The 19,731-nt window shown below is 46.5% G+C and overlaps 1 protein-coding gene across 1 annotated transcript; it reads right to left on the bottom strand.

Annotated features, from left to right (window-relative positions):
• Positions 1-11,477: 11,477 nt before the first annotated feature.
• Positions 11,478-17,684, bottom strand: CLPB3 (casein lytic proteinase B3). The gene is made up of 10 exons (XM_048677059.2): positions 17,173-17,684; positions 16,424-16,642; positions 16,038-16,275; positions 15,497-15,692; positions 15,355-15,409; positions 15,114-15,264; positions 13,597-13,905; positions 13,205-13,470; positions 12,179-13,105; positions 11,478-12,049 (listed from the first exon to the last, which is right to left on the bottom strand). The coding sequence occupies exons 1-10, from the start codon at positions 17,407-17,409 to the stop codon at positions 11,723-11,725; spliced, it is 2,925 nt and encodes a 974-aa protein (XP_048533016.1). The 5' UTR covers positions 17,410-17,684; the 3' UTR covers positions 11,478-11,722.
• Between the last annotated feature and the right edge of the window lie 2,047 nt (positions 17,685-19,731).

The raw sequence follows: 19,731 nt of genomic DNA, 5'->3' as shown, positions 1-19,731 counted from the left end.
TACGCACCCCGAATTCGGGTGAGCGCGGAGCCACCAGGGGCTATATAGTAGCGCCACTATCAAAGTCCTATGGCTAAGTGAAAGTGTTAAAGCATTATAGTCCGGTTGCCTAGTTCGCTGCGCTATCACCTCCTTATTAGGACCAAAACGTTGGATTAAGTGTGAATACGCGTCTTCTACGAACACCCCCGCATTATATGCGTGGGGGCTGAAGCCGACGACTGCAATCTTTCAGGTTATACACATGTATACATAAACGGCCGCACAGGAGGCATCACAATACTTTCGGGCAAAAGTATAAACACAGCCTTGATAAATTTAATAAAACATTGTTTTTACAATGGGAATACATGTCACTCAAACATAATATTCTTCGAGCACTGGGCTCTATCAAACGAGCACCCTCAAGAACTTCTTCAAAATAGTGCTCGGCAGCAACTCGGCCGCAACAGTGGTAGCATCCATCTCCGCCCAGTATGCTTTGACACAGGCAAGGGCCATCCACGAGCCTTCTATGCACGCCGACCTCTTCATCACATTGATGCGTGGCACCGCACCAAGGAACTTCTGCACTAAGCTGAAATAGCTGTTCGGCTTCGGCTTTTCCGGCCACAGATGATCTACGACAGACCTCATGGCGAGGCCGGACAATCTATTGAGTTTGGCCCATTCGGCAAGTTGATCAGTTAGTGGAAGCGGACGCTCTGGAACGTTAAACTGCGACCAGAATAGCTTGTCCACTTCACGATCTGTTTGATCCCGGAAGTATTCGGCCGCATCGACAGCACTCGCCGTCAAATCCAAATATGCGCCTGCTGAACTCCACAGCCGATCTAGAGGGGCATACCGCGGATCTCCGAACTTCCTCCGCAGCAAAAAGGGCTTCCCAGCCACAATATCACCGGCTTCACGCAGCTCCTCCTTCTCTCTCATGGCCGAGCGGGTGTCTTTGGTCGCCATCGTGGCCTTTTCAAGGTCCGTTGCCTTCGCTAGGTTTTCTTCTTCAAGGAACTGGCAACGGTCGGCAGTGTCTTTTAACTTTACGGCCATCTTGGCCATGTTCTCTTTGCTCTCGCAATGCGTGGCCTTCTCGGCTCTTAACTCTTCGGTCGCCTTCAAAGCAGCCGCATTACTACTTCTTGCTTGTTCTTTGGCTCGGGCAAGCTCCGCCCGAAGGGTTTCCACAATGGCAGCTCCATCTGCAGTCACAAAATATTAAAGATACTGGCATCACGCTGCTCTTACTATGTGACATTCACCAGAAAATATCACTCACCCTGTGCCTCGTCAAGCCTCTTGTTAACAAGCTTGATGTCGGCATCCGCCGCATCCAGTTGCCGCTTTAGTTCGGCAAACTCATGAGTCCGGCTAGCCACCGGAGCTCCCACTACCTGCACATTAAAGCGGTATGGTTATTACCTGGAACTACGATCCTCTGCTTGTCGCCGTTCTCGGTGACAACCAGAGTCTCAGGGGCTACTATCTACATAGGGCACACTCAAAAATGTGCAGTACTATTACAAAGGTATATCATTTCACGTGCCTCAAAGCCCATTAGTAGACACATAAAGGCGTCATGCAACCCGCTTTCGGCGGACGAAATCCTTTCCATCACCGTACTCATTAACATACGGTGTTCTTCCGAGATGGTCGCTCGCTTCAACAGATCCCTCAGTGCGTCTGACCGCATACCAGACAGCGCCGGACTCCCTTGTTCGCCCTCTTCGAGAGCCGGATGTTGGGGACTTTGGGTGACTATAGGATTATCTTCTGGCCTCACCGGATTCGGAGAGGCCCTCCGCGGCGACACTTCAAGGTCACCCGCTTCTTGAGCGGGGGAGTCCGGGGGAGGCGTTTCGCTCTCCATCATCTCCGAAAGAAGGTCCCCTGAAGACGAGCTCAATTGAGAAGGGCTAAGATCCGAACTGCAAGATAAAAGCTTCGGTTATCATCCTCAGAAATTAGGTAGAATATCTTTACTATTAAGTCTTTTTTGATCACTTACGGCTCGTTAGAGGGCTGATCCCTGCGCGGACTTTGTGCGGCCAGAGCGCCCCCCAAGGTAGGACCCTCTGTTGGAGACTTCTTCTCCCGTTTGGAAGCCTTGGTTTCCAGATCCTCAGAGGCAGTCCTCTTCCTTCCCCGGAGCGAGAGAAGGTCGGAATCTTCCCCTTGGTTATTCTCCTTCACGGAGGCGCTCATTCCCTCGGTTGGAATTGGTAGCGATGGGGGCCCGCTTTCGCCCTCATTATTCCCCCCTTTATATTCCTTTGAGGGCTTCGGGCAAGGTGCTAGCTCAAGCATCTTTTCCAGTACCGGATTGTCCAAACCCTCAGGGAGTGGGGCCGAACACCGGATCATCTTCGCCTTTGTTAGCCAGTCCTGGTCGAAGAGCGATTGCTTAGAATGACGTCATGATAAATGAAAGACGGTGTGTTCGGCTAGAGGATTACTTACTTGGTCGGCGGTGCGGTTGCTGCTCAGGCCCACGTCCTCGGTAGTATCCAGACACTCTATTTGAGGTCCGAAGAATGATTTATACATCTCCTCGTGCGTCAGGCCGACGAAATTCTGAATAGCGCGCGGTCCTTCTGGGTTGAATTCCCACAAGCAGAGGGGCCGGCATTTGCAAGGCTGGACTCGACGAACCAGCATGACTTGCATTACCATAACCAAACTAAAATTTCCCTCGAAGAGATCCCGGATGCGGCTCTGCAATATGGGCACATCCTTGGCTGGACCCCAGCTCAGCCCCCTGCTGATCCATGACATCAGTTGTGGTGGAGGGCCCGAGCGAAAGGCGGGGGAAGCTACCCACTTGGCACTTCTGGGAGCGGTGATGTAGAACCACTCCCGTTGCCATAATCCGGACACTTCTGGAAAGGAACCTTTTGGCCACGGAGCTTCTGCAATCTTGCTTATTAATGCGCCTCCGCACGCTGCATGCTGCCCTTCGACCGTCTTCGGCTTCACATCAAAGGTCTTGAGCCACAGGCCGAAGTGAGGGGTAATGCGGAGGAATGCCTCACATACGACAATAAAAGCCGATATGTGGAGGAGGGAATCCGGGGCTAGATCATGGAAATCAAGCCCGTAATAGAACATCAAACCCCTTACGAAGGGATCCAGAGAGAGGCCTAGTCCTCGGAGGAAGTGGGAGATGAACACGACGTCTTCGTTGGGTTCAGGAGTAGGGGCGACCTGCCCTCGGGCGGGAAGCCGATGTGAGACTTCAGCGGTCAGGTACCTTGCCTCCCTCAATTTCTTGATATCCTCTTCCGTGACGGAGGAGGGCAACCACCGGCCCTGAAGGCTAGATCCGGACATGATTGAAGGTCCGAAGCACCTGACCTAGGCTTTGGGTGTTAGAACTCGAGGCGGGGGAAGGATTCGATTGAGCACGGGAGGAAAAAAGTAAAAGCCTTATCCCTTTATAAAGAGGGTGAATATTAAGCGTCCTCCCCGTGGCCGTTTGGGACTTGCCTAAAATCTAGGAGTCCTAGACACGGTTGGGTTACCCACGTCCTTATTGATGAGAATCCCGTAATAAGGGGAACACGATCTCTACTTTGACAAGATGTGTCAAGAAACTGCCTCGCGTTATGTGCGGGGCTAGTTAAAGAAAAGCGGTTCAAATAATCACTGAGCCATGGCATGATGTCATGTTGCCTAAACGTGCCAGCAGATTAGATTTGTGGAAATAATATTCTCTCTACGGTGGTATGTGGAACTTATTTTGCAGGGTCGGACACTATCCTTTATTTTAACTCTTCTGTGGTATATCCGGAGGAGGAACCCGCCTTGCAATGCCGAAAACAACAATGCGCGCCGGACTCGTCGTCATTGAAGCCTGGTTCAGGGGCTACTGAGGGAGTCCGGGATTAGGGGGGCTCCGGACAGCCGGACTCTATCCTTTGGTCGGACTATTGGACTATGAAGATACAAGATTGAAGACTTCGTCCCGTGTCCGGATGGGACTCTACTTGGCGTGGAAGGCAAGCTAGGCAATACGGATATGTATATCTCCTCCTTTGTAACCGACCTTGTGTAACCCTAGCCCCCTCCGATGTCTATATAAACCGGAGGGTTTCAGTCCGTAGGACAACATACAATCATACCATAGGCTAGCTTCTAGGGTTTAGCCTCTCCGATCTCGTGGTAGATCAACTCTTGTAATACCTATATCATCAAGAATAAATCAAGCAGGACGTAGGGTTTTACCTCCATCAAGAGGGCCCGAACCTGGGTAAAACATCGTGTCCCCTGCCTCCTGTTACCATCCGCCTTAGACGCACAGTCCGGGACCCCCTACCCGAGATCCGCCAGTTTTGACACTGACACTGTTCGTGCGGCAAGGTATTCGAGCGCCTGGAAATCCTCTGTGTCCCTCCTCTCCCGAAATCTTCTTGTCTCCGATGATCGCCGTGGTCCGGTGAGTAGGCTAGGCAACAACAAGTATATGCAGCCCCACTCGCGGTACCTTGGCACTATTCTGGCCAGAACGACGTAGCAACGTCTCCATACAAGATCTGCCATACACATGCCCACAAGGAATGCAACTGCATTTAAGACATAGATGATATGATTAGTGATCCAAAAGTGTCACTAGTCTCATTTAGATACATTATAACCACGCATCTTTCCAGCCCTCCCAGGCCACTACTGTTTTTGGCCATCGGATCTGCACTAATAGGCATTTGTGGCCGTTGGATCTATTTCTTTTAACCCCGCATGGGCTTCATCGACGAACAGAGGGCACTGCACAGGCTGGGCCGCTGCTCCAGAAACAAAATCAAGGCTCTTCTGTTGTTTGGGCCTATGAGCCTTGCCTCTGCTACAACGATGCCGACAAAAAACTCAGCATACCTAGCCTCCTCCGGAGCAAGCATTCCCAGCGGCCGGGCAGTCGGGCTCATGGGTCTGTGCGACGCAACAGACCTACGCCCCGTCGGCCATGCGATGGCCACTGCACCTTTGGTCCGACCGAGGGAGCAACAGGGTCACCTCGCTAGGCGACGCTACGAGGAGATAGCGGGGCAGGGAAGCGTTGGCTTCAATTGGTGTATAATTCGGTAGTAATTGAGATTGTAAATTACAATTGCTGCTACCATTAATGCGGACCAAGCGACATTAACTGGCAGTTTGGCACTTCAAGCGTCCCGCGATGGCGAGTAATGGCGATGAACCTCATATTCCCTTTCTGTAACTGTCACCGAGAGTGTAGCTGCGTTACTTTAGAGTCCTCCATATATTTCGCTCCTTGCCTGTTGCTTCATCTCTTCTATATGGCATTTCCTTCCACTGGTAGCTTCTCCCTCCTGGTCCATTTGGCTCTTCGGATCAATGTTTGCTTGATGAGGGATTGGCTTGTTTGCTTGCTAGATAGATGGAGTATTCCCTTGTGATTAATAGCCTTGGGCGTTGGATGATCTTGCTTCGTACACTAAATTGTGTTTCTGTGGTGCTTGAGGTGACAACTATGATCATTCTGTGGTATGATTTGATGCACCCTGGTCTCATCGAAGTTTGGACATGGCTTCTAGGAGGTTAGCTTTCTTTATTCCCTGTAATTCTTTATCTTTGTTCCTTCCAAGAAATGTAATTGGTCTAGAGTGCAGAGTATAGAACTAAGCCATCATATTATGTTGCTTACTTGGGGGTGTCTTCACATGAAGGACATTTGAAATTTGGTATCCAATCAGGCATATATTAGCTTTTGTAAATCCACAAGGCGCAACGTTAGATGAAGCTATAATACACTATGCATAATCCAATTTGAAATCACATTTGCTGCATGGTCTCTTACTTTCTTTTTCCCACTACCAATTGTGCCACAAATTACTTGTGCGCCTTTCCCTTACGGAAAATATCTGGATATCTGAAAATAATTATGCCCCAAAAAATGCCAAGATACATACACCATTAAGTAGTCTGACTTCGACTGTGATAGCATATGTCAGTTAGTGAAAGCAGCAAAGGAAAGGAGTCGATAAGAGATTATTTTTCTATTACGATGATCTTTAAAGTGTATAAATAACAATGTATTGAAGTGCTATGGCTGAGAGATGAATCTCCAATGAACTGATATTTCTAAAGATTAAAAGAAAAGAGAAATACATGACCTAAATGTGATATTAATAGCATACCTACTGCAAGATTGTGACGGTTGTTCCATCGTGAAAACCATACCGTACAATTGTAGCCTCATTCAGGGTACATTGGCTCTCCATGCTATTGGGCAGAAATTGTTGGAAAACATCACCTTGGTCGCTAAATTATGACATTCCTATTATATTACTACATCAACCAGTGTTGTGACGTTGTATGTGGATTAGCTCTCTTTATTGTATACAAATTTACAACAGAATGTGTTTGTCCAGATATTTAGTAAAACTGCTCCTCCTCGAAGTCTGTACTCCTCTGTCATGCGCACCAAGTAATTGGTCATTTCACTCATTTGTGCTCCAGCTTGTGTTAGGTAACTGATACTCGGTCATTTGACTTATCTATGCTTCAGATTAATCATATTAGGCAATTGCAGGATTGTAGCTTTTTCTCCCTCCTTACAAAGTCAAATACTATGAATGCCAGTGTTACATTGTTTTTAGTCAGTTCGCTAATAATACACTACACAGATTGGTGATGCATCAATCAAATACAAAATATTTAGCCATATATTTCCATAAATTCCAACCCTTCTATTGGCAAAATGGACGGGCACAGCAACGCGCGCCATCATGATCTAGTAGTTAGAATACAAGTCATGCATATGTACGAAGCGTGAGTGCGTCTATTTAACATGAAAAACAGAAACTAATACGCGATGCTATAATGCATGCTAAACCATTTAACGGATTTTAAAGAAGAAAAATATGGACCATAAACAAGGCATTTTGAGATGAAACATAGATCCACAAACTCATAAATATTTATTGTGGTGCGGTCTTCAGTGAAGGGCCAGAGTTCTGATTAGAGCCCGCGCTGTAAGTTGCACCTTCCGAAGAAGCGAAGCGGAACGTCCGCGATGGTTTACTGATTAAGTCTTGGGCTGCCGCATCATGGGAAACGACACGGCGCGCTTTGGCAAGCAAAATTTCAAACAGCAGCGCTAAGCTCCTCCGACTGCTATGGATTGAGCAGAGGTTATCAGCCCTTTTGCACTTTGGCTGCAATAGCCGTTGTAGTGAAAACTCGTCTAAAATGCTATTGCGGCGCTATAGCCGTTAATTTCATGCATAGATTGAAAAGACGTCCGCCATCAGAGCAATGTTTCGCACGAGAATGGCATTGCACGCAGTGGACTGTAAAAAGGAAAATGCAACCCTCTTCAATACCAGATTAGCAGCGGTGTATATATGGACCTCACAAAAATCAGATCTCATGCCATATCTAATCTTCTTCAGTACTATCTAATATAATTAGCCAGTGTAAAACAAAGACAATACTGCTGTGCTGATAGCCCCAAATCCAATCCAAAACGAAGCCATGTCCCCCGCAGAAAAACCTAGAAACCCTAGGCCGCAACACAGAGACGCAACATCGTCACGGCCGGGCCGGAAATTGTCCCACGCCAACATAAAGAAGCAGCAGCGAAATTGCACTGCGACCGTGGGAGTGGAGGCCCTCGGCCTCGCTCGCTCGCTCACCACATGCGATGAGGGCCGTCGCTGCTCCAGGGCTCCGTGCAGCAAGGGCAGATCGTCGCCGGCGACGGCGTCACCTTGGCCTCACCGCCGCACGCTGATTGGCTGGCCTCCAGGACACCTCCGACGTCTCCCCCTGCGCCGGTGGTGTCCGCGGTGTCAATCGCCGGCGATCTCGTCCCGGCCAGGCGTGGGCGGCGGGGACGACATTGGAGGGAGAAGGAGGAGTAACGGACGAGGGTTTTTTTTTGGGGGGGGGGGGGGGGGGGGGGGGGGGGGGGAGCGGAGTGGAGTGGGGTTCCTTCTTTTGACGTGAGGGAGTGGAGTGGGGTTAGGTCAACTCCACTGTGGGCTTATTTTTCAGACCTTTTCAATGGGCTCCCGGCTCCTATATTATGTGGATGGCCCATTCCCCTAATTTGAAGTAATGAATTCTCAAAGAATAATTGAAGAAATGAGGGACTTTGTCCGCCGCCATGTAGGCCTGGGCTATCTGCACGTCAGATTTCCCGTCTCTCGCTCATCTTCGTTCTGAGCCCGACCCAGCCCAATCCAACCACACTTCATTATCTATATTCGTCTGTCCGAGCTTTGCTGTTGTGCCCAAGGACCCCTCCCAAGCATGATGATCTGAGCTCACCGACAGTATCCCGATCCCACCAGGTACATCCCAAACCCGCCGTCCACTACTACCCTCGCCACACACACCACATGTTCGGTCATTTCGAACCACCATGAGAGGTGAAATTTCCTTCAAATTTCATCAATGAATATGTTTTGAAGAAAGATTTCACCGTATATTCGCCGTCTGTATTCGCGGGGTACAATGCATAGTGATGATGAGTTATTCTACCAAGAATATATCAAGTCATCAGTGGATGATGATGATGATTTTAATGATGATCTGGAGAAGATGATGATGGTTCCCATAATGAATTGAAGATGATGATCGAGGCACTTGAAGCAATGCATTTGGAACAGGGTCATGTTCTCAACTTCATGGGTTCTACACCGAGGCATCAAGTTCTTAATTGACATAGGGCAGAGGGTCATGTTCTCAACTTCATGGGTTCTACACAAAGGCAAAAGGTTCTTAATTGTCGTAGGACAGAGGGTCATGTTCTTAACTTCACCGGTTCTACACCGAGGCATCAAGTTCTTAATTGACATAGGGTAGAGGGCCGTGTTCTCAACTTCACCATTCTACACCGAGGCATCAAGTTCTTAATTGACGTAGGGAAGAGGGTCATGTTCTACTCTTCCAAGACTACTTTGTAGCTAATCTAGCCCTTCCATGATAGCATGTTTAGGTGTCGCTGCTAATTGTGAAGGCATTTATTGTAGTGCATTGTGGAGAGTGTGAAGCATTTTGATGCTTACTTCATGCTAAATAGGGATTGCACTATGCTAATTAGATTGTATTACCTTCAAAAATGCACTGTTCTCATCGTGATACTTGAATATGGTGCACCTACTGATGCGATATATGAGTATCTCCAGATGGATGTCTGAGAACACATGTCTTGAACCAATGGTCAGATTTATCAATGTGATGGTGATGGTATTCAGAGAAAAATGCTTGAGAGAACCAAATGGCAATGACACAACCGATTCTTGGCACCTAGAGAAGCAAGATGGTTTCCCAATATGCTTGTATGCAGTGGAGGAGCTTCAAAAAAAATGTTGGGCGGGCCAAGCTAAAAAAGTGCACAAAATTTTTATAGGCATTAGTGCCTACTCGGTACCTTTTGTTCTCATTGATTTTTTTTATAGGCATTAGTGCCTACTTTATTATGCAATGTTTGAATGATCTTTCTACATTAAAATGCACTTAACAAAAAACCATTATGCATTAGATACGGACAACCTGCTAATTTACCAAGAAAAAATATATCTTTATCTTCTATTTCTACATATGAATTTATAATAAAATGCATGAATTATGCTCAGTTCAGTCAATGCATAACAGAAATCTAGTACTCAAGAGATAATTAGGAGGTGAACATCCAGCATTACTCAGCGCCGACAGTAGACCGGTAGTCTCAGTGGATTGCAGCGGTCACGGAGGCATCTGTGCGGCACCGCGACAGGATCCCGACGGCCGAGGCTAGGACTGGCCAGTGCTGAGTGCATAGACCGGAGGGGAGGGAAGATGGCGCCACTGCGAGGTCGCGTGCTGGCGGGTGAAGCCATGCATGGAGTAGGCAACAGGAAGCAAAAAAGCGAAGGCGTTGTTAGTCCTAGCTGGTTGTAGCCGCTGCTCGTGTTGTGTGTGCTCGTGCCGTAGTGACAGGCTTCGATCAATTCATGGATGGTAACAAGCTGAGTGGGCTAGCATATATAGGTATAAAAAATTTGTGAAAACCTGGGCGGGCCATGGCTCGGTTTGGCCCCAACAAAGCTCCGCCCTTGCTTGTATGTATCGATTGCATGCACCAGGAATGAAAGCATTGTCCACATGTTTTGCAAGGGCAACACCAATACCATGTTGGAGAGCCAACCATCATCCAAGAAGTTGTGGCATCATGTGACATGTGGATTTGCCACCCTTTTTTCAAAGCATCTAAAACCGCTTCCCAAAATAATCCCCAAATAACCCCTTATGGGGGCTGTCCAATAACACTTTTTGATTGTTGGGGATGGACGGTTTGGCAGATCCTCAATAGTACATTCCTCAATACCAAACCACTCACTTGTCAATGAGATATCGGTCTCTGGATGATGGTGTGACGGTCAGAGGTGGTGGCGAGGACACGGTGGTCCAGTAGGCCAGGACAACGGTGTGCTGACGTGGCATGTATTGGGAGGGTACACGGAGAGAGAAAGCTACCCCTCCATATAGGGGGAGATGCTCTTAGCATGCCAGGGTGTCACAACGATATCAAAGTGCTTCAACGGTTTCTATTGTTTGCAAGACTTCATAAACGAAATTCTCGTGAGAGTAGCTATCAAGCCAATGGAAACATTTATACCATGGGGTGTATTACCTTGTCGAGTATCGGAAAATTAGACTTTGTGGGAGGTCATGACATGTTTGTGTCAGATGCACATGATGATCGTGTAGGATGGTGTGGTCAAGCACACCCTATGAACTATGATTATGTTAGAGAGCTTATCAAACTACCACAATAAGAACCGATTGAATTTAAAAAAAAATCAAGATGTGTCAGAAAATTTGTGAGGGAAGTAGATCAACAACTTCTAAATGATCCGGCGGATCATGTGGGGGTGAATCATGGAAACTGAAGTCCAGGATCCCTGAATAAATCAGATTTAGGTTTAACTGTGTAATTTGAAAATTACTGTTTGGATTGATTAACAATGATTGTGTTTGTAACATTTATCTTTGAATTATTTAAGATGGCTCAGCAATGTCAGGGCTGTATAGAAGGCAATAGAGTTTTTGGAAAAGTTGGTGGTTGCCCTTTGATGTCGTGATAATCGATGAACACCCCATTTGTCTACCTACCAACTTTTTAAACAAAATCTTCTATTTCTGCATTCTGAGCCCTCAGGATGTAATTCAGCTTCCCATTCTGTGTATGTAATGGGTGTTGGCCACCTCAGGATGTAACACACAGCAGTCAGTTCATATGGAATTTCTACAATCTACAATCTCCTAGGGAGAACCTCGATCTAATAAATCACATTTTCTAGTTTGGCTATTCATGGGCCTTCAAATAATAAACTTCTGTATAAATCATCTCAAATTATTCTCATAAGCTCACAGCAATTGGCCATGCCATGTCGCAAATCGTTTCGTCTGTAAAACTCACCAGAGATCGTCGACGAACATGGAAATGCAGTGAATGCATTTCTACCTGGCTCAAAGCAGAAGCAAAACAACATTTTCAAATGGCCAGACAACCTTAGCATGCTGGACATCTGGAAGCAGAGGCGTGCCAGGCTCTTTGGCAACCTCTGTTTTTATAGGGTTGTGCTACTGCTAATGTAATGTTGGAGCAAAGAATTCTGGCTGCATAACCCTGCTATGATATGCCCAAAGCGATACACTACCAGTTCGCCACCCTTATATGTATCTACACTTATTTATAGATCCTCTGCAAAAATATGGAGCATCAGACTGTCGGCAGGAACTTCTCATCTTGAGCAGCAGCCGGCTTGGATTCCTCGTTCGTCTTCCGGAAGACAAGCTTCTGCTGTGGGAGCTGGCCATTGGACGGCACCGTCACCTGAGTGTCGACGGAGATGCTGTCCTCATCCTTGAACTCGCCTCTGAGGATACCCTTGGCCAGTTCGTTCTCCACGTACTGCTGAAGCACCCGCTTCACCGGCCTGGCGCCGTAGTTGGGGTCGTAGCCAAGGCTTCCCAGGAACTCAATTGCTGCCGGTGAGACATCAAGTTTGATCTTGCGGTCGGCGATCCTCTTCTGCACTCTTGCCAACTGTATTTCAAACAGGCAAGGCAAAAGAAAAGCTGATTAACAAGTGGCTCGCAACCATATGGCCTTGTATTCTTTTGCTAGCACTGACATTTTAAATTGCAAACAAAAATCAAAAGTAAGAAATGTTACCTGTAATTTGACAATGCTGTTTATCTGCTTCCTCTCAAGAGGCTTAAAGACGATGTACTCGTCTACACGATTCATGAACTCAGGACGGAAAACAGATCTTGCAGCATCCATCACCCTCTTCTTCATACTCTCGTAGGCCGAATCAGTCACTCCAGCTTCTTCATCCATATTCAATATGTACTGCGAACCAACATTGGATGTCATGATAATGATACTATTGGTGAAGCTCACCTTCCGGCCCTGCGAGTCTGTAACCCTGCCGTCATCCAATATTTGCAGGAAAACATTGAAGACATCTGAATGGGCTTTCTCAATCTCATCAAACAAGACCACAGAGTATGGCCTTCTACGGACAGCCTCTGTGAGCTGACCACCCTCTTCATACCCGACATAACCTGGTGGTGCGCCAATCAGTCTTGAGACCGAGTGTTTCTCCATATACTCGCTCATGTCAATCCGGACAACAGCATCCTCAGTGTTGAACATAAAAGAAGCAAGGGCCTTTGCCAATTCTGTTTTGCCCACTCCTGTAGGTCCCATGAACATGAAGCTGGCAATGGGCCGGTTTGGATCGGACAAACCAGCTCTGGATCTCTGAATGGCCTCTGCAACTGCTTTGACTGCAGGATCCTGCCCCACTACACGCTTGTGCAGTTCGTCCTCGAGATACAGCAGTTTTTCTCTGTCGGATTGCTTTAACTTGGAAACCGGAATCCCCGTCCACCTGCTCACGATCTCTGCAATATCATCTTGGGTCACCTCTTCTCTTAGCATGGATTTCCCAGAACTTTGATATTCATTTAGCTCATCCTCTGTTTTTTGAAGATCCCGCTGCAATGCATTCAGACTACCATACTTCAGTTCAGCAGCACGATTGAGATCATACTCACGCTCGGCCTGCTGGATCTCAACATTTAACCTGTCAATCTGTTGCAACAGTTAAATGCAAGTCAGATCAAATGGCAACAACAACCGTGTCAATCTACATAATACAGAGAAAGACTAAAATATTGGAACTGAACTTACCTCTTCCTTAATAGATTGGATCTTTGTCATCACCGACTTCTCATGCTCCCACTGCTCTGTCAGTCCCTTCTGCCTTTCTTTCAAAAGTGCCAATTCTGCTTCAATGCGAGATAGTCTGTCTCTTGATGCTTTGTCTGTATCATTTGTTAGTGAGAGACGTTCCATTTCAAGTTTAAGCACAGAACGATCAATCTCGTCCAGAGCAGTCGGCTTTGATGTTATCTCCATTTTCAACTTGGCAGCTGATTCATCGACCAAATCAATTGCTGCAACAAAACAAGACGGTCACTGTTTAGAACGAGCTACAAAAGAGCCTGCAGTAGAGTTCATAATGCCCTATTATCAAGCAGGCTGGTAACTTCAAGCAGAAGTGATGCTATAGTAATAAATACCTTTGTCAGGCAAAAATCGTCCGCTGATGTAACGATCTGATAAAAGAGCGGCAGCAACAAGAGCACTGTCTGATATGCGGACCCCATGGTGCAATTCATATCTCTCACGTAATCCTCGGAGTATTGACACTGTATCTTCAACTGTTGGTTGATCAACATACACTTGTTGGAAGCGGCGTTCCAGTGCTGGGTCTTTCTCAATATATTTGCGGTACTCATCGAGGGTTGTTGCGCCAATGCAACGTAGCTCCCCTCTTCCAAGCATTGGTTTCAGAAGATTGCCAGCGTCCATTGCACCAGAAGTGGCACCTGCAATAAGATGGAAGATTCATAAACTTCTGAAGAGTCAACAGGAAAGTTCGTTTTTCACTAGTCCAAGTTTGTAGACAGGAAACTTAGTCATATACACTGATGGTGATGGTAAGTTAGTTTTAAGGTGTGATAAGAGTTCAAGTTATTAGACAGGAACTTGCTCATGTTATTCACGTTAATGGAACTGGTAAGTTAGTTTTAAGACGTGATAAGAGTCCAAGTTTGTTGTTCCATGAGAATATAATGCAAGCGAATTCCATGAGATAAAAGCTATTGTAGAGTTTTCGTGTTGTTTCAGCTGTTGACCCCTATCCATGTTTCTATGGTGTCAAAAGAACACTCATTCTTCAGCCAAATGGAGACTTGACCCCTATCTATGTTTTCGTGTTTTCATGTTCTTTCAGTCAAATTCACCTAACGATTTGACTTTGCATGTCCATAACAGTGAACCTATGTAATTTTGATGTATAATACCAGTATCTTTTACCAAATTTTCAGTGAAGGAGAACAGCAGGATGAGAACAAGCCCGCAAGCTGTTAGGACTTACTAGCATCTACTGAAAGAATGTGTAGAAGTAGAACTTAAGATACTATAACTTCTTCTCCAAATCACTTGGTTCATAATGAAAGGAAACTTAACAAGATGGAACAGCTTTGCCATCTCTGACAAGCTGGCACAGCTGTTTTGTGCTCAAAACATGTTAGGTGTTATTTTTCTAACTCAACAAACAAATACTCCCTCTATGGAGGCTGAAATGGATGTAGGTCTAGATACATCCATTTCAGTCACTGACGAACTGTTTTGTTGTATGGAAGAATCAGGAGTTTATCTATGTAACAATCATCAACAGATATATACACTTGGCTGTAAAATTGTGTTGATGCATCTCAGTATTCATAAATCATACTATTTCACATATAGCACCCAAATTGGATCAAATGCTGGAGATTCCCAGAAAATTATTGTCCCACAGTTTATTAGCTACATGGAACTAGTGGCAGCCAAGCAGCATTTTTTTTTATGTTGAACATAAATTCAGTGATCTATGAGATCCAAATGAGATGACAGCGGCCCAGTTGAACCATCAGTCTATCTATTCCTCAATTTTTAGGCTATGCATGCATCTTTAAAGAAAAAAAGAGGTAAATAGCATTATCCAATAATAAACTTTGTAGGAAGTTAGTGTAGGAAATAAGGAAATTACCTGCTCCGACAACAGTGTGAATCTCGTCAATGAAGAGAACGACCTGTCCATCAGAATCTGTGACTTCTTTAAGTACAGCCTTCAGCCTATCCTCAAATTCTCCTCTATATTTTGCACCAGCAATCAAAGCACCCATGTCAAGTGTAATTAGCTGCTCAAAACAAAAGTAAACATTACTCATAAGATCCTCCTGATATAACCCTCAACAATATAGCATCATTGCATGGACAAGTAAACTTACTCGACGGTTTGTCAGTGCTTGTGGGACATCTCCTTGCACTATCCTCTGAGCAAGCCTAAATAAAAATGTAAAATAGACTAAGAGAAACTACTGGCATACTCATAACTGATGAAATGATGTGTAAAATATACAATTTTCCTACCCTTCAGCTATGGCTGTTTTTCCCACACCAGGTTCACCAATCAAAACAGGATTATTCTTTGTTCTCCGAGACAGAATCTGGATGCACCTACGGATTTCATCATCTCTTCCTATAACAGGGTCAAGCTTCCCCTGACGTGCCATAGCTGTCAGGTCCTTTCCATATTTGTCCAAAGCTTCATACTTGCCCTCAGGGTCTGAGAATAGATCATTTAATAGTTGTTACTCAGGCGAAAAAATGTGCATATCTTCACAGTTCAAGAAACAAAGGAAGCACATATTGAATAAAATTCTGCACTGCTAAAAAGTGACATACAATCTTTTGTACACATTTAGTCCATACATACAATCTTGTTTCCTGTTTATCACTTAGCAATTGAATGTGTTTAATAGTGTGATGACCTCAAAAAGTGACATTTTATAGGGTAAACTCTAGGTTGCACCATGGAATTTGATCAGAGTATGCAACGGTATGAGCATGTGAAGAACAAAGTTATTTGAACAGTAAATCATAGCATTCAGATAAAAGAAAATATGTTTACCTTGATCAATTACATTTTGCTTCCCTCTTATGGATTCAATAGCTGTTTTCAAGGCTTCTACAGTGATCTGGAAGTCCTTGAACAGCTGTCTTCCAAATCGCTTATCATCCGCAAAACCAAGAACAATATGTTCAACTGAGACAAATGAATCACCATACTCTTTCTTAAAGTTTCTTGCTCTCTGTATCAGAGCTTCCAAGTCACGCCCCAACATCGAACCAGGATCTTCACCTAATACCTGAATCATCGGGAAAAAAGAAGTCTCATTGCAAGTACTTGTTTATATTTCTTGTTGACAAATAAAGCAATATACTGTGGTGCACAGAGAAATGCTAGGGCTGGTATGAAAGTAGAGCCAATTGATATGCCTGTTTATGATAAATCACCTTAGGCTGCCGCTGGATGTACTTCTCTGTGGCATCGAGAAGCCTTGTGTTGTCAACTCCAGCTTTGGAAAAGATTCGACGGGCAAGCCCATTCCTTTGCTCCAACAAGGATTTCATCAAATGTTCAGTCTCCACAATCTGGTGTTTGCTTTCTTTGGCCACTTCAGGTGCCAAAACAATCGATTGCCATGCCATCTCAGTAAACTCTTGTTGTGTAATCTGGCAGCCAAAGAAGTGATAATGAATTACATGACTATTGTACTTTTTACATAAAAGGGGATACTGAATAAACAGGATGCATACAAAATTGTTATTCTATACGATGAAAATCAAGCTCGTGAGCAGTTTATTCACAGAAACAATGTTTTGTACCGTGTACATGTAGGTTACATATAAGAAAAATATTTAAAAATGCAGAACAATGTGATTTAAATCATCATCAAGGCAATTTTAAGGATCTCATCAGATGAAGAACTAGGGAGTGGTAGTGGTATCTCTGTAGTGAAATCTAGTAGCAGCAGTAGCGCACCTGAAAAGAATTCTGATTTCGAACATATGAATCAGACTCTACAATTGCATTTCCCAAAATGTGGGTTTCAGACTTTCAGGCTCAAACACAAATTCAGATGGCCAAAATTAATCGGTGACCAGCGAGCAAAGAGGTGTTCCGCACAAAACTCAAGTAGCAAATCTGACTGAGGTCGCGTGCATAGATAGAAATACTCTAGAAGATAAAGGCGAGTCCTTACCCTCCCGTCCCGGGAGCTGGCGTTGCACCTGACGGAGAGCGCCGTCCGCCCGGTTCCCACCACCGGAGCGACCCGTCCCCGTCCTCTCGCCGCCCTGAGCGCGACGCGGGTCGACGACGGGCCCGCCGCCCTCCTGCTGCTGCCCCACGCCGCGGCGGCGACGGCCGGGGCCGGAGCGGCGGCCGGGTAGGAGATGTGGAGGTCGGCGGCGAGCGCGGGCGGCGGCGCGGTGGCCATGGTGCCCGGTGCCCGGTGCCTGCAGTTCTTGGACTCACGGACAGAGTGGAGTGGCGAGCGGCTGTATAGATGCGCTGTATCTTCTGTCGTCTTCTAGATGCGTAGGGGGCGGGATGGAATGGCGAGGCCGGGGGCGAGGGGTGGTGGTATAAAAAGATGGTGAATTGGACGGACGGCGGGCGCTGTCACCGGCGTCGCGGCGTGGGGGCGGTGGGAGGTTCTGGGAGGTTCAGGGGTGCACGGGGAGGGCGTGGAAGGAGGACGAAGATGATTGGGTGGGGTGGGGCGGGGTGGGTGCGTGGCTTCGGGGGAGCTGCAGAATTGTGCGCCGTGAGATCTCCGGACTCCCGGTCCCGGTGGGCGGCCCGATCTGCGGCGACCGGGTTCCACTCGCCTGAGCGACAAAAAAAAGTGATCTTTGCTCTTTTTCCAAAAAAACTCCACCCCCAACATATATTACTCTCTTTGCTCATAAGGACGCATCGAGGGGGTGGAGAGGAGAAGGGAATTGAGATTTCGGAGTCACGCGAAAGGAAATAGTGGGGAGTGGTTTTGTCGCCTCAGTTTTTGTGTGGGGGTGAGGAACCAGTGGGGTTTGGTACTCCGCTACCCCTTCAACGCGACATGAGAGGCCCAACCAGTCTCAGATGGAGCCCAAATATGAATCAGGGTGTGGGGTTCTACTCCCTCTGTCCAGGTGCATAAGGCATCTAAGAGAATTTAGGATTTTCAAATATATTAGTCGCCCTTCATTAGTTAGCACTAATGACTCGTATGCCTATCTCAGCATGCTTCCATCCGTGCTCCCGCATACATGGCATGATTTAATTGAAACAAAATAATGTCCGGCCCCATCCCTTAAAATCAGGGAGGAGATGATTAGATTAGAAAGAAGAAAGAGAAAAAGACAACCGTAGGATGGAGTGGAAGTACAGATGGGAGTATGGGGAGAGAGCAGGCAAGCCGGATCCAATGCACTTAGCATTTTCAGCTTCACATTTATCTCCCTTCCATATGCAAACCAATCAGCCGCCTCTACCATTTACTTTTTCTTTGCATGCATGCAAGCTGGACCTAAAGAATTGTGTGAAACAATCCGTTAGCCTATGCATGGTTAGTTCTACCATCATTACACTTAATGTGGGATTAACTAGTGTTAGAATTATGTCAAATATTATTGTACAAGGTAGGTTACAGTTGGATTTGGTTTGGATTCTGTGTAGACAGGGTAGGAGCTGTGTCCTAATAGGACACTTGTATCCTAGGCCTCTCATATATAGTGGGGGTAGACACACGATATAACCTATGCCAACATAATAGCACGGGCACGCGGGGGAGCTGGCGGCATGTGCCGGCGCCAGGGCGGCCGGAGTGCGGTATCCTAGGCCTCGGGGATGTAGCCATGATGATGAACCTCGTTAACAAATCTCGGTGTCGTGCTCGTGTGGTTGCTTGGTTCTCGTATGATCAACGAAGTGCCTCGGATTTATTCTAACAATTGGTATCATGAGCTAGGTTGTTCAGAGGTTGCTGGATTGTTGATCTAGAGGAGAAAGAACATCGACACAAATCTGTCGGAAGCGATCCTAATACGGGACGAAGTTCGTCGGCGAGTTATGATCAAAAACAGATGTGGTCGAGTTGAAATCTTCGTGAAGTGATCGGAAGCAGCGATGAGGCATCGGTCGCAGGTACAGAAGCCTATTGGTCAGCGGTGTCCATCGACTCGGCGTTGAGGCGTGATTAGATGCAAGCGTCGGCAGATCGGGAGCGCCCATAATCTGTTGGTCGGCGAGATCGGATTGTGGCGGCTACACGCGGAATCACAACAGGAGTCGTATGACGATCGGACTGAGCTTACACGGTGGAGCCTGAAGCTAGTCGAAGAGGCCCAAGGCTGGCGGGCAGATGTGCACGTGTCGCAGGGGACCACTGAGACGTGCCCGTTGTACAGGACCGAAGGAAAGCTAGATGCGAGATTTGTTTTGGTGAAAAAAAGGACGCCGGCTACCAAATTGGATTGATTAAGTACGTGTGCAAAGAAAGAAAAGAATAGTTCGGGATAGCTAAGGTGGTTTGCTACACGCAAATAAGAAGGCTCCGGGTGCTATTTCTTTGGAGTTCTTTGCTTTGTATGTGGATCATGTATGGTACAGATGCAGCGACGGCGTAAATCAGGACAGATGATGTGCGCGCAAGGCTCGTGGAGTCTAAAGCATGTCGTGTAGTCGGACAACTTCGGCTGGGTCAGACTTGTCAGTCTGACGGATCGACGCAGGTCGGTTGGTACAGAAGACGGTGGGACGACATAGGAGCGTGATG

Source organism: Triticum urartu, chromosome 5A (assembly GCF_056163025.1).
Source record: "Triticum urartu cultivar PI428250 chromosome 5A, HENAU_Tu73, whole genome shotgun sequence".
NCBI lineage: Eukaryota > Viridiplantae > Streptophyta > Magnoliopsida > Poales > Poaceae > Triticum > Triticum urartu.
Note: the sequence above shows the minus strand (reverse complement) of the source record. Positions and strands in the feature narration are given on the sequence as shown.

Excerpts from the sequence above, each read along its gene's own strand:
- CLPB3 (XM_048677059.2), bottom strand. The coding sequence starts at position 17,409 with ATGGCCACCGCGCCGCCGCCCGCGCTCGCCGCCGACCTCCACATCTCC. Across the intron at positions 15,265-15,354 it reads AAGCACTGACAAACCGTCGA|CTAATTACACTTGACATGGG; the intron begins GTAAGTTTACTT and ends TGTTTTGAGCAG. Across the intron at positions 13,906-15,113 it reads TCACACTGTTGTCGGAGCAG|GTGCCACTTCTGGTGCAATG; the intron begins GTAATTTCCTTA and ends ATCTTATTGCAG.